The following is a 27,910-nucleotide window of genomic DNA, read 5'->3' as shown; positions in this document are numbered from 1 at the left end:
TAAATTTGGCTTCACCCCTTTTTCTGAGGGTGGAGACATGTAAGTCTGTACTTTTGAGTAACTTTACACTCTGATTTTGTGAATAATCAACCATGCAGTTCCCACCCCACTGATGGCAAATATTGGATCTGCATCTATTGTTACACTTTTATGCCGGAGGTAATTAAAATACCTTTCATAACATCGAATAAGTAATGAAAAAAATCAGTGCCATGGGTCACAGTTATATTCAGACCATGTTATAAGAAAAACCATGTTAAATGGAATATCTGTTGGGCACATCATCAGAACACACACTTTGGCATTAATATTCCTAGATCAGGGAATACACCAGTCTGCTGATTGTGATTTTCATATAAAGTGGAAGCTTATACGTATCTATCGTTTATTTCTTTATACTTTCTGTTCCTACTTTTTGCTCCTACTGTCTTTTGCTCCAACACGCTCATGCTACACCCTTTTTTATATGAATCTTATTTGTACCTTGTGCATCATTTTACACTAGCATTCCGTTTCACAGTGTATTTCTCTCTTTCTGTAACCCCCACTGCATCCTGTTTGATTCAGCTATTTTCATCACTCCTGTTCTTTTGCTTTTTCCTTCACTTCATTAATTACTCCTGCACTACCATATCCTCTGCGGTTCATTATCTCTTCCTCTCCCAGTAGCCTATTATCAACCTGATCACTCATCTGGCAAAGACGAGGCTAGGGACAGAAATGAGAACTAAAATGCATGGCCACAAAAAGAATTGTACAACCCATTGCAGTTTTGCAATTTATGCTTAAGCAGGGAAGAATCACTTAGAAGTGAAATAGGCAAGGTGGTACATTGGATTATATCAGTGCATTGAGAAGTAATATTTTAAAAGTGATATGTAGAAACATTCATGCTTTTCCCAACCCTGACAACAATGCCAATAGTGAACTAAGAGACAAGTCATTTGTTAGGTGCACTCTTTGGGTGGCCTGGGTTCTTTTTATACATGAACAACAGTTGAGGTTATTTAATCAAACACATGAGAAGGTTTTGAACAGCGTACATCCTTAACTCATGTATTTCAAGGTCCTCTTATATGTGATAATTAAAAAAGGAGGGAAAGTTAATGAAACAATTTCCTAGAATCACACAATTTGGTAAAGTAGGTAAGCCAGGATTAATCTCAGGTTTTCTGGATTCACATTTTTAAATCAGCCAATAGATGCATATGCTTTGCTTCCCCTACACCAACCTTACCGCCAGACCCCCCCAGGCCCCCCCCACCACCCCCTCCCAACTGCCACCCTGCTGGCATCAATGCGGCCCCGGGTCACATCACAGACCAAACCTTTGGCCCCTGGGAAAATGTTTGTGAGTACCCATGGTCAAGGAGGTAGTGTTTCCACCTTTCCAAGAGAAATATACTGGCCGTATGTTTATGTTTTTAGAGTCTGCACATGCCCGCACATGATACTCAAATAGAACTTCATAAATTGTAATTTTTCAGTTTTAACATGGCCTTTCTGTCTTTGTTTACTGTAATTATCAGTCTGGAATAATTAAGGGAATTCTAGAGCACACTTTATTCTACTATATATGTATTTACTACTGTTTTAAGGATGTACTGTTAAGGGGGACAAATACTGACTTGAATTGATTTTTAACCAAATTTACGAACCTGCTTGGGCATGAAAATACTGTTCACAGTGGTAAAAAAACACAGGCTGGTGGCAAACCTACCAGACGGAAATGAGATTTGTAACCTGATTCAGTAAAACACAAATTAATAACACTCATAAACGGTACTATTCAGTCAGGGCTACATAGTAGAGGCCTTTATCTATAAGAAAAGCAAAAGTAAATAAGGACCTATTGATTTCTGGTGTGGAATACAAACCTAAATAATTTAATAGTGCTTAGGCAGCAAGGCGCTACATTTCCAAATAACATTAACATCAACGCACAATGTTATTTAATGTAGGAAAGATGTCGGACCTTATTCTTAAAGCTATTTGCACGTTGATTCAGACTTAATGAGATCAATACCAGGAGTACCATTTATTTAGTTAGTAAAGCTAAAGGCTTTTGTCATATTTATATATGAATCAAGGAGCCTGATGCTCCGAAATGCGTCAGGCTGTTTTGTCTGCAATTACGTTTGGTACAATAAACGCACGCTGGATGAATGCAAAGCAGTGCCAGCATGTCTCCTTCTCACCCTGCGAACGTGAGGACTGGGGAGTGGATCGTTGGTATACATACATACATATATATATATTCACTGAAAAAACCATAGGTTATAGACCATATATAGTTAGGAATTAGCATTTACAAAACCTTGAAAATTCACTGAAAAAACCATAGGTTATAGACCATATATAGTTAGGAATTAGCATTTAGAAAACCTTATTTTACTCACACAAAACCATTGAAATTCCATATATAGTTAGTTGCACTAACTATATATCGCGCACCCGCAATCCACTGCTGATGATGTCACATATTACATCATTCATGACATGGTCAGTGACATCACTGATGACATCACTGATGACATCATCTAGTGTCTGTGTGTTTTTGTAAAGTTTAAATACGTTTTACATATTGAAGAATGACTGGATGGATGGAAGACTGAGTGTGTGTGTGGCTGGCTGGGAGGTGTGTGACGCTGTGCATATCAATGTGTACTTGTATCAGTGATTGTATAAGAGAGTAAGTATATGTTAGTATATGTGTGAAAAGTATGGTGTTCTGTGTTTAACTATAGATGAGGAAATCGAAGTGTGATTGATTCTTCACAGGACTGACTAGGTGTATGAGTGCATATGATAGTGTTCTAATAATAACTGACTGTATGTATGAGTAATTGTATGGGTGAATGAGTGAATGTGTGTGTAGACGTACGAATCAGTGAGTGCGTATGTAGTAACTGGTATTGGTGTGTCATGATGTCATCAGTGATGTCATTTGAGATGTCATCAGTGATGTCATTTCAGATGTCATTAGTGATGTCATCAGTGATGTCACTGAAGTATGGTGTTCTGTGTTTAACTGTATAGATGAAGAAATGGAAGTGTGATTGATTCTTTACAGGACTGACTTGGTGTGTGAGTAACTCCATGGATGAGTGGCAGTGTGTGACTGTCTGCATAGGTGTATGAGTGCATATGATAGTGTTGTAATAATGAGTGACTGTATGTATGAGTGATTGTATGGGTGAATGAGTGAATGTGTGTGTAGACGTAGGAATCAGTGAGTGTGTATGTAGTAACTGGTATTGGTGTGTCATGATGTCATCAGTGATGTCATTTGAGATGTCATCAGTGATGTCATCAGTGATGTCATTTGAGATGTCATCAGTGATGTCATCAGTGATGTCATTTGAGATGTCATCAGTGATGTCACTGACCATGTCATGAATGATGTAATATGTGACATCATCAGCAGTGGATTGCGGGTGCGCGATATATAGTTAGTGCAACTAACTATATATGGAATTTCAATGGTTTTGTGTGAGTAAAATAAGGTTTTCTTAATGCTAATTCCTAACTATATATGGTCTATAACCTATGGTTTTTTCAGTGAATTTTCAAGGTTTTGTAAATGCTAATTCCTAACTATATATGGTCTATAACCTATGGTTTTTTCAGTGAATTTCATTGGTTTTTTAACAGCTAATATCTGTAGCTGTAAAATGTATTCTTCTTTAAATCCAAAAATATATTTTATATGTTTATTAATAATTTTTTTTTAAATATTTTTTTTTCTTCGTTCCCGCTTCGCGAATCGGGAAGCTTCCCGTTAGCTGACCTTGATGCCGCGAAATAGACCGCGAGCCGGTAAACGTTTCTTTACCGCAACTGCCGCGTTAGAAAACAACATCGTGACGCCTCCCGTCCGCATGACGTTTCGCGTTGTCGCGTGATACGTCATATGATGTGCTACGTTAGCGAACTGGTACGCTTACCGAGTCGCAAAGCACAGGTTTCTGGAAGCAAACCGGGAGGCCCTGCAAAGCGCTTAACGTAAACACAGCAGGTCATGTGACTTGGTAATAACACTTTTCATTGGTTCATTTCACTTTTGGTTTCCTAATGATGTAAGACTAGGTCATATAATCTAAAATGAACACTTTTCATTGGTTGAGAACTATTGTTTTTCCCAAATGATGAAAATCCCTCCTTCTTTCCTCACTCTGACTTTCATCATTGTGAGAGAAAGACCCTTTGTTAGCAGTGAGCAATGGCTTCTTTAGTAGCTTCAGCTGGTGCTTCCCCACCACCTCCACCACATCCAAGGAAGAGTGGACCACCTGCTCAAGTTATAATTCAACAAGAAGAGGAAGAAGAGGAACAGGACGACGAGCACGAAGAGAGGCACTTTTTGCCTGAGGAGCCCAGGACGTCTCACCGGAAAGAAAACTTCATTTGGCAATTTTTTAAAATTCCCAAAGGTCAGAAAAAAGTAAATGCAAGATACGTAACTTGCCTTATATGTCAAGATAGACTGTCCAGAGGGACCGACAAAAAATACAGTTTCGGAAACTACACAATGCATCGCCATATGACTAGGTGGCATCCTAACAACTACAGTGCTGCACAGTTTCGTAACGACCTAGATAATCTCCCTATTATGGCCAGAAGATCTGTTGTACCGGAAGTAACGGGACCAGAGGGCAGGGAGATGGTGCCAAATATTCAAACGAGATTTCATGAAGTAAAACACGTCTGCGTACATTGCAGTGGATTCATTTGCTACGGAGAAAGAAGCATCACTCTGATCAACAGAGCTATTGACTATCATATGCAAGTTTGTACGAAACGCCCCAAATAATAAATACTTTTTTTTTGTTTTGTTGCTCCTGTTGAGCCCTTTACAATGAATCGTTTTCATTGCCCCCTGCAAGAAAACCCCAAAAAAATATAAAACTGTTCAGAAAAATTCAAAAAAAGTAAAAAAATGTTCAGAAAAATAATAAAAAAAATATAAAACAACAAAAACAATAAAAAAAGTTCTTTTCAGAACTACCTCCCCGTTATTAAAAAATTGGTACAATATTTGGAACTGTGCCAACCTCTATTTCTCTTAGTTCGCTTCCCAGTTCGCTCCCCGGTACGCGAACCGGAAGTGAACCAAACATTTAAAAAAAAAAAAAGAACAGTAAGTATAAGGGAAGGAAACAGACACTTATGTTAAAAGAAAGACAGCTATAGGGGAGTAAACTAGAGATACTATTACCCGTAATCCACTGCTGATGATGTCACATATTACATCATTCATGACATGCTCAGTGACATCATCAGCAGAGGATTGCGGGTTTTTTGGCAACGTGCCTTATCCACGGTTTAATAACGCTGCCTTTTGCTTTATATAAGTTTTCAAATTGTATAAAATATATACCAATAGGTCGTTATGAACCTTTAGGTAGTGCTTTTCTTCATGAGGTCTGGTCGCTTCCATACACATACAGATGTTTCAAAGATGATCAAGAAGTTTATCTGAATGGAGAGGAATGCACTGAGACGCCAGATCATTCACTAATGTGTAGGCACATACAGTTACACGGTTCATGCAACAAACACCGACCAAATATGGCTTGCGTGTTGCAAGGCACGCCAGTTCCTGCTATCATCCCCACGTTCAAGTTGTTGGAAAATGGTAGTTATTTGATGCTCAATAATGAAGATTGTTCTGGGTTAATTAAAAGTATTCCTTTTATCGTAACAGTAAGTGAACGGGTTATTTGCTGCAGAAATGTTCTATTTCCTCCCACACATGAACATAGGGAGTTTTCAATCTGGCCACAAATACCAACCTTGGGAGCAGATTTCAACGGCATGGCAAGAATAAGAGCTCTTTTGTCTCAGAGAGAGGTGGCCTTGAGTTCGGCCCGTGAAACTTTCGTGCTTCACATAGCGAACACCCGTACAGAGGTGCAGACCCTTTTAAATACTGATTCGCCTTTGCATTTCAGCGACATGGTTCGGACTATCTTTAACGCGTCCTCCACAAAGGCCCTGGCGCACTTTTTTAAAGTTGTTACCAGTGGTCTCGTGACTTCATTTGAGAAAATCTTTGGAGTCATCCCTGCTTTCTTTCATTCTATTTTTTCCACTCTGCTTCGTGGATTCCCATTTTTACTTGCATTACCAGCGGACGCTCTTGTGCTTTTTTACATTTTTAAATATGGATGTCCCTCCTGTGCAAGCTCCCGCCCTGCAGCTGCTGACACTGTTCCGCAATCGCATGCTAGAATATTATGGCACAATGCCGTTGGCGATATTAAGCACGGCATATGGATTATCTTTTCGATTCTCCTACTTCACCTGTGTCCAGCCTGTATTTCACTGCCTGACCTGTGATTTCGATTGGGCCATTGATTTGTGTCTCTGCGGACCGGTTTCTCCTGACGTCGACTTTAATCAGCTGATGACTCCTATCATTACTCACGAGTTGGTTTGTCCTGGCGAAAGGATTATGGCTGTGGCATTGATGCATGGACTAATTGGTCCCTGGAATTTACTGGCGGCAACACAGTCTTTCTTGGAACAGAGCTTTCTTGAAAACCCACCGAGCTGTCCTCTGATGGTGATAGAGGATCCGGTGCTGGGAGAGCACGTATGTTCTTTTCCGCTTTTAAATTGGATGGCTGAACTCTTTTCGGATGAAGACGGTGACTTCCTATTGGAGGCTGTTGCAGCTTATTTTGCATACACAGTTATGTCACAGACCTTTTTCATGTTTGATATGCTGAGTACTAGCATTTCATTGACAATTCATTGACTTATTTGTCAAGTTTTTATTATTTAGCTTGCCTAATGGCTTAAGACTCGATAAAGTACTTGGCTGTTTTATTTTTCTTTAGCATTAAATTTTCCTAGTTTTTAATGTTTTACCTTGCGGACCGTCCACATATAAAGTTGCAATCTGCTCTCATGAGATGGCACTTCTATTATCTTATTCAGTTCGTTTCCGGATCATGGGGAGGTGTCATCTAGGTCCTGGATATCTTTACACCGTGTTAAGTTAGCATGGGCTCATTACCGGTTTAAACGCCATTTTTCCTTTTTTGCAACTTCTGCACACGACACTTAGTTGTTGCTTTAGCTTTCAACCTAGTAGTTCATCGTGGTTTACATGAGAATAATATTTTATTGCTCTACTATCTGCTTTGCTTGTTAAACTATATCTGTACAGCGAGTGCTGAAGTTTCAAGAACAACACGATACAGAATTGTTATGAGGTCTGATCTCCACGACTTCATACTCATAACATAAGTGCAGCTTCTGCCAATTCTGGGCATGAGGCGGGTTTTATATTGCTTTGCCGAACACACATACACAACAGTTGATGCGGTTCACATGAAGAGAGAGCTGGTGTATGCTTATGTGATTCCTTCAAATCTAAGACACTAAAGTATGGGCACGCCCTAAACCAACACAAACAGACCTTCTTAGCAAATAATATAATATGTGTATTAGGGAGGGTGAGATAAGAGCAGCCGCGGGCCGTGGAGGGAGTTACGGTGGGGCAGGGAGGCGGGGAGGGGGAGGGGCAGGGTGGAGCCCTCTCCACCCTGCCCCTCCCCCTCCCCGCCTCCCTGCCCCACCGTAACTCCCTCCACGGCCCGTGGCTGCTTATAAGTGTTGCTAACTCTTATTCATTTACAGCATGTTAACATACTGTCACCATTCGCTTTTTATGTACTAGTAACTATGCTGGTAATTTTGCTACTGATAATATGTGTACTTGTATTATCTAAGATACTACGCCTGAGAAGACGGCATTAGTAAATAAACATTTCAAATACACATGTGTTCTTCTTAACTCCATGTTCTGGTTTCTAAGAAATATATAACGACCGACTGTTCATGAGTTCCACGTATCCTGAGGTACTATAAGTTCATATTCTGGATTGTCTAAACATTGAGAGTTTGTTATATCCAATGTGACACTGTACCTAGCTTGCTAAGGGGTTTTGATTACTAAGGTGACTTTTGGGGCACCCTAATTCGCCGAGGTTCCAATCCTCTGTCCACAGTTCTGTGTGAGAACAGAAACCCTGCGACAGGGGCACCCCCGACCCTTGCTGGAGCTTCATCACACTTGCGATACAACTCCAGCAATGCGCCACCTTTACGGCACAGATACATCATGCATCTGTGCTGTTTTTGCCCCATGATGCGCCGCATTGTAAATGCAGCACACCATAGGTGACGGAACAGCGGCACAGAATGACTAACACATCCCTGGTGATGCGCCAGTCATCATAAATATATCCCTATGCTTCTTATCTTGTTAGAGATGAACCGCCATATGTATCATCAAACTTTTTTGCATTTCCTAAATAGCGAACTTTAAGGAATAAATAGCGATTCTTTACCATTCCTACTTTGCGATGAGCTATTTGCTAATTACAAATTACCCATTCATTTCCTTCATTTCCATAGGGCGGTTGGACTCACTTTTAGCTCGAACGGCTGAATGGATTTCCACGAAACTTGGCAAAATTGTAGGGACTGGTAGCCCGATGTGCCTTTGCTATGTCTCAAGATATATGCTCCAGTGGTTTTTACGAAAATTAACTTTGAAAAATATATATTGGGCTACATTGGCCTATATATATGTTGGAGCCCAAATGTAGCCCAATGTAGCCCAATGAAGCCCAATGAAGCCCAATGTAGCCCAATGTAGCCCAAAGATGGCCGCCAGAGACAAAAAAAACAAATGTAGCCCAAATATCAGCCAGATGTAGCCCAACTATAGCCCAGTGACAGAATGACCAATCAGCTTCGCAAACCTCCGTTACGCGAAGCGGAGCGCTGTTACAGATATATATCTTTTTTTGAACGTTAATTTCTCAAAATCCACTGGAGCACATATATTGAGACCTAGCAAAGGCACATCGGGCTACCAGTCCCTAATATTTTACCAAGTTTCGTGCAAATCCATTCAGCCGTTCGATTATTATTATTTTTTTTTTTTTTTGCCCCGCGGGGCCCTTTTAAAACCTCCACATCAAACCTAGGGGGTCAGCGAGGATCTACTATGCCCCCTTATGGTCATTTGCCCCTTCGCTTTGGCCTCCTCTTGTCTCTCGATCCTACCGAGAGACAAGATGGCGGCCAGTACGGACTGTTTGGAATGTTTACAGACGCCGGAGAACCAATCAGCTTCGCTTCACAAAGCTCCGTTGCGCGAAAGGTCCGCGAACCGGAGCGCTGCCCGGTCCGCTGTTACAGATATATATCTTTTTTTGAATGTTCATTTCTCAAAATCCACTGAAGCACATATATTGAGACCTACAAAAGGCACATCGGGCTACCAGTCCCTACAATTTTGCCAAGTTTCGTGCAAATCCATTCAGCCGTTCGGGCTAAAAGTGAGGCCAACCGCCCTATGGAAAACTCAATGTTAAAAACACGTTTTGGGACCCCCCTTTTTTCTCGGCCCCCCCTTGACGAACCCCCCCCAAATTTTCAAGGGCTGCTCAGAAACAAAATGTTCCATTTTCCTGAAAATTTCAGCCAATTCCGTCCACAAACGCCAAAGTTATTAGACATAGAATTTTCAAAAATCCCATAGAGAAAAAATCCTAACTATATATACCTACTGGCGACCGCCAGTAGGTAATATATATATATATATATAACAGCTGCATGGGGTTGTCCAAGTAGCGGGTTGCACTCGAGCTGCGCGATGGATAAGGACAGGAGTGTTGTTGGGGGCTCATGGTAGAGCCTTTGGAACGAGCAGTAATTTGAAAGTGCATTCATCCAGGACATATGGACTATATCTCCCATAAGCACAATGTGTGTTTTCATAAAGGGAGATGGTAGACGTCGTGCACTTTACTGCTGGCCCCTGATGAGGAAAATAAATTTCCGAAATGCGTCGGGCCTATTTCAAACACGCAACTGCCCATACCAACAAACGCTTTGGGAAAGGCGCACGCAGGCTCGAGTGCAACCCACTACTTGGACAACCCCACGGAGCTGTAATACATTAGCGGTGGTCCTGCCGCTGGGTTGCACCACCCCGGAAAACAGGGGCCACGTGACTCGCTATTCAAGGAGCCGCGTATGTGGAGCTGCGCGATGGATAAGGACAGGAGTGTTATTTGGGGCTCATGGTAGAGCCTTTGGAACGAGCAGTAATTTGTAAGTGCATCCATCCAGGACATATAGACTACATCTCCCATAAGCACAATGTGTGTTTTCATAAAGGGAGATGGTTGACGTCGTGCACTTTACTGCTGGCCCCTGATGAGGAAAATAAATTTCCAAAACGCGTCGGGCCTATTTCAAACACGCAACTGCCCATACCAACAAACGTTTTGGGGAAGGCCCACGCAGGCTCGAGTGCAACTCGTTACTTGGACAACCCCACGGAGCTGTAATATATATATCTATATATATATATATATATATATATATATATATATATATATATATATATATATATATATATATATATATATATCCGCTCCCAAACACCAGCCGGTTGCACTCATGGGCGGGTGCACGCCATAACGGGGGTGTACCCGTTTTCAAATGTCCAAACACAATCAACTTGACAAAGCCCTACGGCGAAACGCGTCGTTGCTGTTTGTTCCGCCGTAATAAACTGGTTGGAACAACCCCCTGCGAGTGCTGCTTTCCTTGGTACTTTTACTCTCCGGGATTGTGTTTGGACATATATATATATATATATATATATATATATATATATATATATATATATATAACCTACTGGCGGTCGCCAGTAGGTAGTTATAGTTAGGACCTACTTTCCAAAGGAAATCTACAACATTCTATTTGAATAACTTTGGCGTCGGTGGACGAATCTTCGTGAATTTCTCCAAGAAAATGGCCTGCTCGGTTCCGCTCCTTCTCTGAAAGTTTGGGGGTGATTCGTCAAGTGAGGGCCGAGAAAAAAGGGGGTCTCTAAACGTATTTTCGCCATGCAATTTTCCGTAGGGACCTTTAGCCAGGGCTACAGCCCGAAAGGCTGAACGGAATTATAGCAAATTTGGCAGAGAGGTAGAGTTTAGTTTGCAGATTGTGCTTTTTGTTAAATGGTGTAAATCCGTTCAGTAGTTTCTGAGAAAATTACCAGTAAAATCATAGCGATATCTAGAGACGGAGTCCGACACGCGTACCGAAAACCGTACAATTACGAGCACGAGCTGCATGCTGATTGGATGTCAACTGTCTGTGAACACTGCAAACCAGGAAGTGTTGGCAGCCATTTTGTTCGTCGCTAGAAGCGAGTCACAAGAAAACAGTAAAACAAAGTTGAGAAATAAGGAAAGGGGCAGGGTAGAAATATCCTGACTTTCTAGGCTTGCTCAGGGGGTCGTACATGGATTTTTAGGGTCAATTTAAAAAAAAAAAAATATATCGCGGCGTACCCGTATGGTACTCGTACGTGGTGGAAAAGGGAAAAAAACTAGAAGTCCATTTTATTCATTAGGTCTCGGGAGGCAAATGCCGGGGCAGTTTTTAGAGCTATATTTCTATGACAGTATGTAAAACTTTCCGTTTTTTTCCCTGCATCAGTTGTACTCTCTACGCATGCGCAGCCTTGTTTGCAAGTGCACTTTTTTTTCTTTTTCTTCAAGTTCGCCAAGCAAACCTCTCCTGATTTTAGGTATTAAATTTGCCGCTTTCTTTTCCCGGGTCGTGTGTGTCATCCGGTGCTATACTTTTGTAATATCTTAATAAACATGTTGTATGTATATTTATTTGAAATGTAGTGTCGAGGCGCAAAACGTTGATTACATACTCCGTCCAACCGCCATTTTAGTAGTTTTCCTCCGTTATTTTTATTATAGCTGTTACTTTCATTTTACCCTGCCCATATTTTCTCTGTGATCGATGAGATTTCCTGCCACAGACACTGCGGTGTTTGTCCTTGGTCTCCGTTCTTATCAGACTTGGTCACACGTATACCTAGAAACTAATTTGAAGGACGTAAGCCACAGCCATTACAACACGTGTTCATCAACAAAAAAACATTATTAAGATTATGCGTTTATCATGCGTTGTAAATGCATACTAGTTTTAAAAGCATGTGTGGTAAAGCGATATGCGTGCCAACGGTTTCGTGGTGACGATCACGTGTGCTTATGAACCGGGTCTGGGCGTGGTGGAGTCTAGGGCACCAGGCGGAGGGCCACGCAGCTCCACTCATACAATATAGAAGTAATATAGGATTTTTAAAAGTTAAAAAAAATGATTTCATAATTATCCCAGATTAAGTCTTCTGTTAGTATGTTCACTAAATACATGAATATATGTTTTTAAACAATTTAAAAAATGTGCGTCTTTCGCGTACGGGGTGCCGTACATGACGTCACACGGAAGCTTTGATGCGAAGCGTAACGTCAAAGCGTATTCGTAGCGTATGCTGAGAATGATTAGCAGTAAAAATTATGGTGCGATCACTCTCTCACTGTCAAATCAGAGCACAGGGCGCGCTATGAGAATGGTTAGAAGTGGTCACTCATTGGAGATCCAATTTAGGTGTGTAGCTTATCCACAGTATCATAACGTTACTTTTTAACCTGTTTAAGTTTGAAGTTTGCATGAAATACTATGCTATAGGCAGATATGGATGTTTAGGCAGCACTTATCTCCATGAAGCTTGGTTATTACCATTTACATATAGGTGCCTGAGGGAGGGAAAAGAAGTCTATGTGAACGGCGAGGATTGCGCAATAGCACCAGATCACTCCTTAATTTGTAGACACATACAATTGCATGGCTCTTGTAAACAAGATGCGCCTAATTTGGACTGAGTTTTGAATGGTAGTCCGACACCTGCTATCATAACAACGTTCAGTTTACTGGAAACTGGAGTTGTTTACTTTGAACTAATGGAGATTGTTGTGCAATGTTAGCAGGCATCGCCTACATGATTAAGGTAACTGAGCGTGCGGTTTGATTAAAAAAAGGTTGTGTTAACTCCTTTGCATGGGAAGCTAGATGTTTCCATCTGGCTGTCGATTTCGACCTTGAATGCAGAGTCAACCAAATGAGTCGTATAAGAGCGCTATTGTCTCAAAAAGCGGTTGTTCTTATATCTGCTACAGAAACATTTGTCCTTCATGTAGCAAACACCCGCAAAGAAGTGTTTGCTTTATAAATACAGACGTGCTCTTGAATTTAGGGGATTTAATGTGTCCTTGACTACGGGGTTACCTTACTTTTTTTAAAGTTAGAAACAGTGGCCTTGTGACTTCTGTAGAAAGTATATTTGGTGTCTTTTCGGGATTTTTCCATTCGATTTTTTCCAGCATCTTTGGTGGATTGCACTTAATACTCGCATTAGTTGCCGGTGTGCTTTTATGAATTTGTTTACATAAATATGGATGCACATCCTGCAGCAGACAATATGTCCATGCTGTTGATGGTTCGCAACCGAATGATTCGTTATTACGGAGCGCTGCCTCTGGCTACAGTGAGTGCAATTTATGGATTATCGTTTCGATTTTCCTTTTTCACATGCATTCAACCTGTGTTCCATTGCCTGAGCTGCGATTTCGACTGGGCCAAGGATTTGTGTCTCTGCAGTACAGTTTCTCCCAACGCAGATTATGGCCAGCTGATGAGCCCCTTAGTGGTTCATGACGTGCTCTGTTCTGGGGGCGGGATTATGGCCTTAGCAGCGATACATGGAATAATGGGTCGTTGGAATGCTTTTGCAGCGGCGCTTGAGTTCTTGGCACGCAGTTACATTGAAGATGACCCGAGTTTTCCTCCAATGGTGATAGAGGCTCCGGTCGTTGAAGAACATGTATGTTCATTCCCACTAGTGAATTGGAGGGCTGAAATGTTTTCAGATGAGAACAATGACTTCCTGTTGGAGGCTGTTGCTACATAGTGTGTTTCCACGCTGTTGGATTAAGACTCTTTGATTTTTCTACGTATTCTTTATTATTTAGCTACTGCTTTCTATCAAAGAGCGAATAACTTTGTTTTGGAAATGTGAACTTGACTCTGCTTTTTAGGCTCGGACTCTGCGTTCCTAATTCGCCCATGTTTATATCACGTGCTTTGATCAAGGAAGGGTGCCGTGGGGCTGAGCCTTGCACTCACACCTTGTTAAGTTAGAATGGGTTAATTAGAAGCTTACACACTATTTTTTCTTTCCTGCTCTGCTTTGCACACGACACGTACTTGTGATATTGTTTGGTGAACGCTGAGTATTTTGCTTTATATGAGAATAATTTGTTATGCTAGATTTGTAAACTGCCTCGCTAGTTTTGTGTGTATAGTGTGAGCATGGAACATCAAGGTTATCTTGAATACTGTGTATGTTATTCACAATGATCCTTGCACTTTCGAGACATAACACATATGCAGCTGTGGCCACCTCTGATACTTGTGCGTTTCATAATGCATTGTGGAGGCAAAGTTACACACAGTTGGAGAACATTCGTATCTTGACAGTTTGTAGAGCACTGAATGTGATCCACTACTGCTGAGTACCAGAGGTTTGGGTCTGCCCATGTAATCCTATGAGACTTTCTGTAGTTATAAACTAATCTGCTAGGTAGGGAGGGTGAAATGTAGGTATATTTAAAATGTGTTTACCTTTAACATTATAGGATGCTTTTTCCGTTTGTATTTCATAGAATAGTAACAATGCTGACAACCTTGTTTCTGATAATATGTTTGGTTATATTATCTAAGGTACTTTGCATGAGATTATGGCGTTAGAAATAAACATTTCAAAGTTGCACTTGTCTTTTTTTACATCTTGTTTTGGACTGGTGTAAGGCTATAATGAAAGAGTGCTCTTGTTATCCACTTTACTTCATGTAATCTAAGTCTATGTTCTGGGTTGACTAGTCATGAGTGATGTAATATGTGACGTCATCAGCAGTGCATTGCGGGCATGCGAGTTATAGTTAGCTGAACTAACTATAACGGGGGAATTTCAATGGTTTTGTATGAGTGAAATGTCCAGCTAACTATAACATGTGTGAAACCTATGGTTTTGTCAGTGAATATATATATAAATACACACACACACACACACATGCTAAACACACACATGCTAAAACATATAGCAGCTCCCTAGTTAATATATGAGTGGTAAATAAACTAGATTTTACCATTGTTGGTACCTTTCTTGTTATTTTATTAATATCAACTCATTGTATACTTTTTAAAAGAACACAAGTGTTTTCACTTCCTGTTATGTCATCAGGGTCAAAGGTCATGTGCTATCACTTCATTTGATGTCACCGGGGTCAAAGCGTGCGTGACGTCACTTCCACTACTCCAGACATTTTAGTGAAGTGACGTCTATGGGTGACAAGTACGCAACATTACTTCCGGATTAAACAAAGGTCACTTAGCACAAAAATGTTCTAGCTGATCATTCCTGCCAGTCTTTGTATTACTCAGCCCATGCTATCGATTAATTATCACATATTATTTTCACGCTACCATGCACATAATCAAGACAATATAATTTACAACAGCATGTTTAAAACACTGAAACAATTAGTTGTGTACCTTATAGTTGTTCTGCGCTTTCTTTTTCTTTCATTCGCCCCAACTTTTTCATTGTAAAGAGCTGAAGATTAAATAAGAAAGCACATTATTCCTTGGGAACATTCAAACACAAAACACCTTTGTTGCTGAGATACCTGATTTGCAATGTGTGCTCAGAACGACACCATATTAGCAGAGGGATGTAGCTGAGGAATTTATACTTAATGAAAAACACTTTTCTTAAGGAAGTTGTGATGGAAGAGATGGGTTTTAGATGCAAGAAGGGTGGGCTTAGCTTTGATACCAAAGTAATATTTTTGGGGACTCTGAGAAGGATTGTTTTTGGCTGATAGACCGTGTGAATCTGGGGGCTGGAATTAGAAGAGGTCTGAGTTCCAAGGCCTCTTTGTTTGCTGGAGATGAGAAGCTGTTCAGAGAGCTGGGGAGGGTTGTGCTGTTGTATAGTCTTGTAAACAAGGCAGCATGGTTTGAATGTAAGTGTTGCATTTACAGGTAGTAAGTGAAACTTACAGAGTATGGGGTGATGAGGTTATGTTTTGCTGAGGTGGCGATCAACCTGGATGCTGAGTGGAGTGCCCTGAGCAGTGCAGCAGGCGATTGTGAGACACCTCCTAGGAGTGCATTCCCATACTCTAATCTGACAATAAGAAGAGTGTGAGCAGTTATTTGGAGATTGTTGTAGAGGGAAAAGCTGGAAGATTTTGGAACTGTTTTAACATGCATTATAGAACTTTAGTGGGGGTTAAAGGTAAAGCCAAGGAAATTAATCATAGGCAAGAGTAAACTATCCAGTTACAGGAAGTTCAGTATCAAAGATTGCTACATCAGCATCAACCCAAATGGATTGATAGGATCATCTATTAAGGGACAGGAAGGCAGCAGCCATTTTATTACTCAAGCCCTTTATGAGCATCAAGCTTGATCGGTACAGACACTCTGAAAAATGTGTACTGATGGCAGGAACAGTGAGAGGCATCCAAAAAGAGGACCAGCTCCGAGAGGATACTTTCTAGCAGTCATCTTTTATACATCTGTGCAGCAACTTAATTTTGAATTTGGATTTAGCAGACTTGTATGTCATGAAATGATAAAAGATCACACTGTACTAAGCTACTACACTGTACTAAGCTACTACATGAACTTATTGTGACCAGGTGATTTTAGTTACCTGTGTTAGCTGGCCAATCAGGTTGTGACCAGGAAGCAGACATGCGTCTTCTTCGGATGCACTGAACAGTATTTGTGTGATTGGTCTCTTGCCATTTTCCCTCACATGTGGGTTACATCTGATCTGGATCACAAAGCATATAGATGTGCTGAGGATGAAAGAACTACATGAGAAAGCTCCCGCCTGCCTGACAGCAGGTCCTCTATTTGCATGGATGGTGAGCTGCATGGTTGAGGTAGAGGTAGCTTTACTGGGGAACATCCCCTGCTCTGTAGAGATCATTTTGTTTTAGTGATAAGTTCTCTCGTCTATCATGCAAGACAAAACCCCCCAAGGCTAAAAATTAAATTTTCTCCTTTTTGTGTGTAGTTAAAAGGAATCACTTGTATGTATAAGCTACCTAACAATAATTCAAAATAATCTGCATTCACTCGAAATCTGGAAGACTTTCAAACTGGACTGTTATGTGCACTGCTCTATTGACGACCCACCCAATCGACTATTTGACACATGACAGCTGATCTCTGAGTGTTTCCAAACATAATAAACTGGCCATGGAATCAGTAAATAAATCATGCACTTCGGACTACAGCAGAACAACACAAGCAGCCATCTTCCCGGAAACAAGCAGAGTAATGGGAGCAAGTGACAATTCACCTGAACATTCAAGAAGAATTTCAGTTAAATAAAATGACGATTTTACTGGAATCTGATAGAACACACATACTGTACAGCTGTCAGAGACGGTTCCCAAAAGTGATATGGAGAAAGAACAGCCGACTATAATCAAGTCTGAGAGAGTTAAGGGACTAGTATCACTGGAACCATTGGAGCCAGTAGTGTACCATCTAAGTGAAAAGGCTCCTCATAAATATTGAAGAAGATTACGCTAAGAGAATCGCTCAGTGGGCAGTGATTCAGACTTTGATGATGGTATGGAGGCTCTGTACTACAATGCACATATTTTAAGAAGTCTTCAGTCTAGAAGGAACACAATCCATCAACCATGCAGGACAAAATAGACACAAGCGAATGTGAGTCTGACAGCATACAAGGCCCAGAATCATGCGAAAGTAGCATTAATGCCGCTAATATTTAAGCCGAGAAAGAACTCCTCCTACTCCATTTACTTATTCAGGGATTCTATTAATAGAGTATTCACACTACCATATACTGAGTGTATACATATTTCCAGGGCTACTGGTCCGGAGTGGCAGTAAATTCTCTGAAAACTTCAAATGCCAATGAAATACTAGGTAAGTTACTGTAGGAACAAGCATTGGCAAAGCCAATAGGTCTGGCTTGCATTATGAGTTGCAAGCCACGTCCATTGGCCAAGCCAATGTTTGTGTTATAGCTGAAGAAAGTTTCTGAGTGTTCTTAACACCAGCAGCAGCTGGACGGGAAAACATAGGAGTTATCTCACATGCTCGCAGTATCTTTCGTTTCCCAGCAGCAGGGGAAAAGACTCATCTGGGAGAAGGGCAGCCTGCTGGAGATTCACCAAGCATGCAGGAAGGACACAGTTACCGGAGCAACATGTTGCAGCAGCTCAGAGGAGCAGATGGGACCATGCATGATGTGTGCAGCAAGCTTGTGGTAAGGGGGACAAGTCATCAGGCATTCGCACTATGTCGGCATTTACCTAGAACCTTAGCAGATGGGACAGAAAGAAGGTATTACCCTTGCAAGTCAAGAGAGAAGCATTTTGTATCAAATTTGTGGTGAGTGTTTCTACTTTTCAGAAAAAAGAAGCTGATTATTTGATACTTGACCATAATTTTCAGTTGTAAAGTAATCCCTCATGCATCCCAGAGAAGGCAGAAGTATACACCGAAATGGCCAATAGAAAAACAGTGAGACAACATACTTCTGTTTGCTCATCTGAGATGTGATTAACAGTGGCTAAAGCCAACAGCTGAATGATCCACAACCAAAGAAGCTAAAGGCCATGAGGTCAGGAGTGAAAGAAGCCAATGACTGAAAGAGGCTGACCCAAAGACCACTTTACATAGATATTATATGCTTTTCATTAGGAAAAGGCATTGGCTTAAGCTAGATCTAAAATTGGCATTGAAAGTCACGCACAACTAATGTCCCAGCAATCCCACAGATCAGGCTTCTCCAACATGTACCTCATGAGCTACTGGTAACTCGCCAGATATCTGTAAGTAGCTCTCATGAGTGCAGCCCAGCCTACTCCAGTTAGAATCTTGTGCTTGGTTGACTTAATATACATACACCAGTATTGATAGTGTATATATGCCGACCAAAATGTGTTTATTTTCCGAACTCATAAGCTGATATTTGGAAAAAATGGCTTAATTACTAAAATCTATTTTAAGCTGACATTTGAATAATAAATCACGCGCCATTGAGGAGACTTTTTACAATATTACCTGGGTGCCAGAGACATTGCAATTATGGCTGTTACGTGTAACTCTTGTTGAGTCATTCCATATAGCCAAAGCCAGTTCACATTACTGCTGGCACCCATGATGCACTGAGGTGGTTGCTAGTAGTATCTTTATGTTGGCCACTAATGTAATTTTGTCTGATGTGGAACACTGTGACAACTGTAACATTATTTGTTGCTCTCAATGAACTTCATTGAACATAAGTAGTTCTTATTTCAGAAAAGGTTGGTATAGATATTTTGTTGCATCTAAGATGTGTATGACGGCACGCATCTCACCAGTTACCTACAATCTAGCGGAGGTCCCTTTTTGTTTGGGCAGGAAGTGGATAGTGTGATTTGGGTCCTGATAAGGAAACAGAAGTGGAATCACTTCAGCCTTCATGTGGGAGAAGGGGGGAATGAATGTTAAGAACCTGTACTCTGTCTTGGTGTAGTAAGTATATCCGAGAAGACAGCCAGATCCCTAGAGTAAATGCCACGAGACTAGAAAGAAACATGTTAACATTCCTTCTGACCTTTGGACTTAACCGCTTTGGAATTCTTTTGATTTCTATTTCCGAGGCAAGAAATGGACTTCATATGTATTGATTAATAGAAAAAACACAACGTGAAATGGCTCAAGATTTCACACTGGAAAAGTTCAAATGGATCAGCAATGAATACATTCAGATGTTTGGAGAATCTTACCTCCTACTTGCTCAGCTTCGTCCAGCCACTTGGATAGTATTGACTTCAGTTTGCAGGCATTTTTAAAACTCAGCTGTAAATTTTCAAACCGACAAATCGTAGTTTGGCTGAACTCTGACCCGTGCACAGCTGCTAGGGCCTCTCCCACGTTCGTCTGAGTATATCCTGGAACAGGCAATAAAAGAAGACTTTAAAGGATCCCTTTGTAAAAAGTTAGTGAATATTTTCAACAATCTAATCAGTCACCGCCTCACCCATCTGTAAAATTAGAAACAATACATGCCGACTAGTGTCTTCCTCCTCAGACATAAAACCCTAGCTGGTAAATCGTACGTATGTAATCAGAGCACGTTTAACTTGCTTCAGAAATCTCTATTCACTTTATTTTCCATTTTCTCCAATATGTTCAGGCTTTCTTTTGGTATAATTTTCTTCCTCCGCTGCAGGTGATTAACATTGTAGAGAAGAGGGAGGGGCGAACTCAGCAATGGTGCCGAATTAGCATAACCAGGCCAATAAAATGTTTAACTGGACAGGAAGTCTGCATTATTCCAAATATAATAAACTTAAAGTGATCACAATCATGATTTACTCTCCAGTTTGTATTGTTCCCATTTAGAGGCCGATTCCGATCTCGTAAGGAAGGGCTCCGGACGGGATCCGCAGGACGCGAGTCCGATTCGGAGCCAATGTTTCGGACTGAATCACCCCGTTACAAACGAGAAAGTACGATGCGAAGATCACGTCTGCCCTGACTGACTCGTTTATGAATGCGAAGCTATCCATCTGACTCGTAAGGAGCCGATCGTGGGGTGCAATGGAGCCGGATTCCGAAACGAGCAAGTACGATGCACGATTCGGACAGCTGCATCGACTCGGTCTCAGCAAGACGAAGCAGCTGTCAGAATTTAAATTCGGGGGGGCAGAGCAGGTCCTCCTTCACCTGGAGCCCTCCGAATTGGACATGGGCGTGTGGGCATGGGTCCCCCGATCCAAGCATGCACAGTGTGGCGGGCAAAATGGGGTGCCCGCCACGGTGTGTATGCCTTTCCGCACCCACCCCTTTTTTGCTATGAGAGCCTGTGTACGCCTTCGTACACAAGCTCCCATAGAGTGCTATGGGAGTCCGGCCGAATCGAGTCCGTAACCATGCTGTTGCATCAAACTCGCTCGGACGGACTCGCACAGCGCATCTCGTTCAGAAAGCCCTCCGGGTACGATTCGTACAGAGGACTTTCCTAGCAAGATCGGGATCGTGCCCTTAGTCTTTAACTCCTCTTTAAAAAACATACATGGTTTATTTACTTGGTTGCCGTAAGCTCTGACTGTAAGTTAACAAATGCTTGTCATTTCCTTTTTAAAGCATACTTTTCCTGGCATTATAATATTTGGTCTCTTGTGGAGCACTTGAATTTACTGGAAATCATTTTAGGAGTTTCAATTTTCTGCAGTGGCTCGTGATTATGAGGATGTGGTCAGTGGATTGAGGGATTTAGGCAGCATGAACAAATGGTGATCATTTTATTTTTTTCATTTAATCAATTGAACTGCTTCTACAAGAACCCAGCAGGATGCAGTAGTGGGTTTTGTGCAGAGAGACAATAACAGCAGTGATGGGTTGACCAACAAAGGCCAGCTGTCTTGAAACTATAGAATATTGTAAAAAATGTATATTATTGATGAGGCGTTGTGGCAATGACAGACTGTATTGGTTGGGCCTGAGGACAGAAGAAAACGTGTATGGAAGAAAAGATCTTCCGCAGGTATAGCATGCTGAAAGTAGCCTTAATTTAATCCAGGAATCCAAGATTATACAATTCGGATATGCCATTTTAAAGAGTTTTCGACTTCATTTCAAGACCACAGGTAGGGTTTGCGAACTCCAGCATTGCTCCAAATGTCTGCAAGCCCTGCCTTGGTGTCTGGGAACGCGGGCAAGGCTTCCTTGACCTCTATTGGGCACCCACTCAGTACTTTGAATCTTAGTTTAGGGTATGCCGGGAAAACACAGGTTTGCGGGCCCTTGGTAGATTTCCAACAGTATTTACAAAGTCAAGACTGAGCCACTGGATACGCTAGAAGTCCAGCAAGAGACTACAAATGGTGTTTAGCAAACCCAAAAAGCCCACAAAAGAATAAAAAGAGTCGTACCTCTGCTGGGCTTCCCAAATGCTATGTGTAGTGGGGGTTCTCCACCTGTAGAGGGTTAAGCTCAGGGACTGCCCATAGCCCAGATTCTGGTGTCAATTCACGCTGTACATGGACAAAGACAGCACACAAGAGTTGGCGCCTGTGGAGAACTCAGTTAGATTCTGGCAACAGCCAGGCCCAGATGGTTGTAGGAGACCAATTCTGCTGTTCACAGACAAGCAAGTGACAGCCTTGCAGCCAACCCCCACTGCGTCCGGTCTTTGGGCAGAAGTAGAGGAGTATAGTATGCTAATGTTAAGTTCCAAGAAGAAGGCTTGCACTTCATCAAAAAAATTGTAGTAAGGTTCTTTATCATGTGTCAAGTATCAGAGACCCCAGTCACAGACACATTCAACAGTCAACTGAGGTATAATGCCCCCGTCCTGTAATTCCATTTTTGCAAATATCCACACATTCCAGAACATAGCATCATTACACAAGTGCAGAACACCACATCACCTCCTTCAACCAACATCGTACCATAGAATGAAAATTAAATCTAACAATATTAGAAAAAGAGAATATACACAGCTAGGATGCAAGCCCCAGTTACCAAACAGAGCTAATGGTTTAAACACAGTCTTGTAGCCGAAGAGACACCCTCTTAATGTGTTGTGGTCTCACCCAACAATTTTCCCTTGGTTGTTCATAACGACAACATAGAAACTCCCCATCCATCGGATATCATTTGGCCACCCTGTTCAGGTTCCAGACTCTATGATCTCTTGGCTTCACAGCATTATTAAACAATTTGAAACTCTCAAGGAATGGCTACACTTAGAGATCTTACTTTTTATCCAATCACCAACATGCACAATCGTTGTTTTGACCACTTTCCTGTCATCATAAAGATTTTACATTTTTACCATTTTCTCTCTTTCCTTCTCCTTCAACCCTTCCACCTTGCCTACTTGGTCATCAACCTCCACTCTTGTCTTATTCACCCACTCAGGGAACACCTCACTATTTTGAATCCTTCTCATGAACAGTTGAAAATGTGTGACACCAGTTAAAGAGTGTGTGGTAAGCTAATATTCATACACCTTTGTTCGGAGCTCGCTCTCCCTATTCACACTACTCCCCACAGCTTGTTGCAAACTCTCCTTCAGCACTTTTATAAACCATTCCACAACACCATTGCTTTCTGGATGGCACAGCGCTGCTTTTTTTGTGTGCTTTATGCCTCTTTCCTTCAAGAACTCCTCCACTATACGGGAAGTCAACTGCACTCCATAATCTGTAAGGAATGCCGAAGAAAAATGCTCTCTCTCAAATAACTCCTCCAGAAAATCTATTACAACCCCAGACTCCACAGTGTTCACCATCTCGATTTCAGGCCAGCGGGAGAACCTGTCAATGCACACCAGGACATACTATCACACGTTTTGAGTTTTACAGGGGAAATTAGGTTCAAAGCAATATCTACCTATGGGCCAGAGGCTTGTTCTCTCCAAACTATGGGTTGTGTCCTGCACTTTAACACCCTATCACTGTGCATGCACTCTATGCAGTTCTTCACCTCCCTCTTAATCATCAACTCCATTGCTGACCACCAATAGCCTTCTCTGACCCTCTCTTTAGATTTGAATATACCCTTGTGACTGGCATGCATATTATCCGCCAATTCATTCCTCAAATTGTTAGGGGGTAATAGTTTACTTCGTTTCATCAAAAAACCATCAACAACAACCAATTCATCATTTACTTGCCAAAATCCTCCCAGATCCTCCTCACACTCATTCTTACCACTCCACCACCAGAAATCATCCTAAAGACCTTCTGCAACACCATGCCTTTCATTAATTCTTTCCTTCACTCTTCTTCCAGTATAATCCCATCAGTAATTAGACAAACATTCTCTTCATCTTCACACTCTTCACCATCCAAAAAAGATCCCTCCTCTGGAACCTCATCCTCGGTGTCACACATCCTTGAAAAACAATCTGTCAATAATTGTTGGATCCAGGCACATACGATATGTCAAATTCAAATTATTTGAGGGCAACCTCCCACTTGCGAATCCTATGGGATACAAAATCCACTCCTTCCTTCGAGAATACTACCCTAAGAGACTTGTGATCTGTCTAAGTCTCAAACATGTGCCCCCAATTACATTTCTTCACATTTCTCACAGGCAAGAATACTCCAAAAGCCTATTTCTCTATCACAGAGTAGTTGAGCTCTTCTCTTTTCAACCCTTTTGAAATAAACAGTATGGTCCTGTCCTCCCCATATGATCTCTGCATTAGGACAGCTTCCAATCCTTTTGAGCTGGCATCGGTCATCACGTAGGTTTCATCCTGGCTCAAAGCATCCCAAATTTTGAGCCTTATCTAAGTCAGATTTCACACTTTCAAATACCCTCTTATACACCTTTCAAAAGAAAAACTCTCTTGCGTTTGTTAGCAAGCTTCTTTTATGTTCTGCTTTCTCAGAAAACTGTGGTACAAACTTATTATAAAACTCAGCCATGCCAAGAATCTTTACCAGCTCCTCCTTATTTTGAGGTGAGTGCAAATTCTTATTAGCTTCCACCAATCCAGTTTTAGGTCTGACACCAAATGCGATAACCAAGTGATCTAAATATTCAATTTCAGTCACATTGAACTAACATTTTTCTGACTTCAATGTTAGTCCACTATCTTGCAATCTTGCCAGTGCCTCCCATAGTCTACCAATATGTTGATCCAGCTGAGCCCCAAACACCAAGACAACACCCTGGTAGACCTTCATGCCTTCAATCCCTTTAAGAAACTTATCCATTGGTCTCTGAAAAACTAAGGTGGTGATATCGGCCCAAAGGGCATCCTAAAAATTTGAAGTTGCAAAAGAGTGTAACAAAGGCCGTCAGTTCTTGAGAGGAGAGATGCAACTTTATCTGATGGCACACATAAGTGAGGCCAAGTGAGGAGAAGTGTTTGGCAATATTAAGAGAACTCAACATTTCAATGATGTTTGGCAGTGGATAGTGCTCAACTACCACTGCTTTGTTGAGTTCTGCTAGGTCCACACAAAGTCTAGTAATACTCATGGCCTTCTGGGCCATTACTACTGAGGCCAACCACTCAGTAGCCTCCATCCCCTGTATTATGCCATTATCAAATAGCTTGTTCAATTTATTTTTCCTGCTGTTCTTTAAAACTTAAGGAATGGTCCCCACTTTAGCTATCTTGGGTTGTGCTTTGGATCTGAATCTTATTAGATGTAGGTAATCTTTAAGACACCCCAACTTATTTGCAAATACCTCAGGGAATAGTTTCATCAACTCACCACACCCCCCTGAGATGCTTTTGACAGATGGCATCTCCTTAACTCAACAAAGTGATTCTTGTTGGGATCTAGATACAAATTCAAATTCCGTTGGTGGAACCAGCTGATGAGTGAATCCCCCTTTATGGTGACATATATTTTCCCCAGTCCAATCCTGTCCTTAAACTCAATTGTGCCCCAAAAATACCCAAGCAACTCAGTGCGTTCTCCACTGTTCCCCTTGGACCTTATGTCAGGTCTCAATAACTTCAGCTGTCCCTTCAAAAGCTGTTCTTAAACGTCTTTTGGTATGAGTCTCACTTTGGCACCAGAGTCAAACAGTATGGTGACGGGTTTTTCATTGATCTGAACCACCTCCCAGGGGCCCTCTGATCAACGCTCTTTCACTTGAGTAATTGTGACCTCCTCAACAATGTCATCATCATCATATTCCATTTCTCTTACTTTCTTCGAGTCACTTTTTGACCTGCAATACTTTGCAAGCAACTTTCTACCCCGGATAATCTTTTTTTGCCATATGACCCAAGTTGCCACACCATAAACATTTTCCCTGAAAATACTTTGCAGCGGTAGGCACCTTATAATTTGATGTGGGCTTATCTCTCCCTGATCTATTTTGCACTACTTAATAGTTGTGCTTTCCCCTATATCAACAAGAGACTCATCTTTGTGAATTATGTCTACGCAGGATTTAGAATGCTCATGCGTCTTGGCTGTTGTGAGCACCTCTTGTAAGGATGGATTATATTTCTGCCACATGCTTTTCCTGGCATTATATAATACACATTCCAACATGAAATGGTCTCTCAGCTGTTCTTCAGTAGAGGCGCCAACATGTCACATGGAGGCTAATTTACACAGTTCAGTGGTATATTGTTTTACAGATTTCCCTTGATGTTGCATTCTCTTCCCAAAGTGGTAGTGCTCCAGTACAGTGCTTACTTACTTTGTGAAGATAATGCAAGTCAAATTCTTTTCGACAAATCTCATACTCATGTCAAATAGCTAAGAGAGATGTTGAAATACCTTGTGACCTTCAGGCCCTAGACAATGCATCAACAAGGATATTTTCCGTTCCGCACTAAGCGAGGTGCCACAGACCCTTACATAGTGACTGCAAACCCTGCTCCATTTTTTCTATAATATTTGAGGGTTGCCAGATGTTGTAAGGAAAAATGGAGGTGCAGTAACATTTTGCATGATAAATTATTAATATATCAACAACAAAAACACAAATAAATTAACAGAAATTAACAACAAGGACAACATGTGAGAACTTTCAGAAGAGAAGAGCTTTGATACAGTATCCATGGTTCTATACCACCAGTAATTACTACTTAAACAATGTAGTTCAAGAGAGAAGGCTGCATCCCAAAGTCTTCACTTTACTTGTGCCCGTGCAGGAGCCAGAAATCACCAATACACAGCTGCGATGCAGGAAAGGAGGCTTTTATGCAATGCTGACGTACTGTGGAAGAAGCGCGAACTGTTCCTTGTGCACACAGTGAGACTACAGAGCAACCCCGAAACATCTGATCACTTCTTGATGCCAATGTGATGTTGCCCAGGGATGCTGATCCTTTCTTGGTGTTGATGTTTCATTGGGTAGCAACGTTGAGGCGTTCTACACAGGGCCTCTTCGTTGCACGTTCGAAGCCTAGCAACACTGAGACGTTCCACATGGGGCCTCCTCCTTGCCGTGTTCCAATCACTTCCTTTTGCTGACAGCGTTGCCCAGCAACACAGTAGGATTTCAAACAGAGGTGCTCAGTGTGCTATGTTTACCTGGTGATGCCAGTACGCTCACTCCTCTCAGCAGCTTCACATGGTGCGCTCTCAAACTTTCCGGATGCTCCAAGCCACCACACAACCATTGTATAGCACAAGAGGCTGCACAGGTGAAATTGGCCAAAAATGGTGAATAATAAACTCCTGAAAAGTAGGAATACCTTCTTGAGCACTAAAAATGCGTGCACCACTTGCCTGAGTGATTTGTAGATTGTAGTGTTGTGTAGATCGTAGTGTTGGGGTCTCAGTATGTAACTTTGCAGGTTCTTCAGTATGTAGCACTGCAGGCAGCCCGTCGCCTGTCGCCAATTTTAAGTTCTAAGAAGAAAGCTCCCACGTCTTCAAATACGTTGTTGTAAGCTTCCTTATTAAGTTACAAGTATCAGAGACCACAGCCACAGCTGTATCCAACAGTCAACTGAGTCACAATACCCCCTGTCCTGTAATTCCATCTTATCAACCATTCACACATTCCAGAACATAGCATCATTACACAAGTACTGAACACCACACAGTCCCTGCAGCTAACCTCCATTGTATACAGACTTTGGTCACAAACAGCAGAGTAGAGTAAACTTTATTAAAGCTGTATGTCATATATGATCAAAAAGCCACACAAATGCACTGAAAACCCAAGGTTAAAGTAAAGGTATGGTTTGCTTTGACTATAACTCCTTAAACATATGGATAAAAACACCTGAGACATTATAGTTACAAATTAAAATCAAAGAAAGCACTGACACTCGAATGTTCTGGTTAGCTCTGCAATCCATAACTCACATAACTGCCCTGTAAGCTCAAAACTTGCACAGCAAACAAAATACTTATGTAATGCTTATGCAAAAAATACTTGGAGCTATCAGTCCTTGGAAATGTGA

At 41.5% G+C, this 27,910-nt stretch overlaps 1 protein-coding gene across 1 annotated transcript in view; it reads right to left on the bottom strand.

Moving 5' to 3' along the window:
- POU1F1 (POU class 1 homeobox 1) overlaps positions 1-27,910 on the bottom strand; it is a 91,805-nt gene that overhangs the window by 9,925 nt on the left and 53,970 nt on the right. Inside the window, exons 4-5 of the mRNA XM_078656196.1 lie at positions 19,785-19,949; positions 15,511-15,571 (exon numbers count right to left, since the gene is read on the bottom strand). Of these exons, the coding sequence (XP_078512322.1) occupies positions 15,511-15,571; positions 19,785-19,949 (226 nt within the window). The remainder of the gene's footprint in view (positions 1-15,510; positions 15,572-19,784; positions 19,950-27,910) is intronic.

This window comes from Lissotriton helveticus, chromosome 8 (assembly GCF_964261635.1).
Source record: "Lissotriton helveticus chromosome 8, aLisHel1.1, whole genome shotgun sequence".
NCBI lineage: Eukaryota > Metazoa > Chordata > Amphibia > Caudata > Salamandridae > Lissotriton > Lissotriton helveticus.
This window is presented reverse-complemented; position numbering and strand designations above follow the sequence as displayed.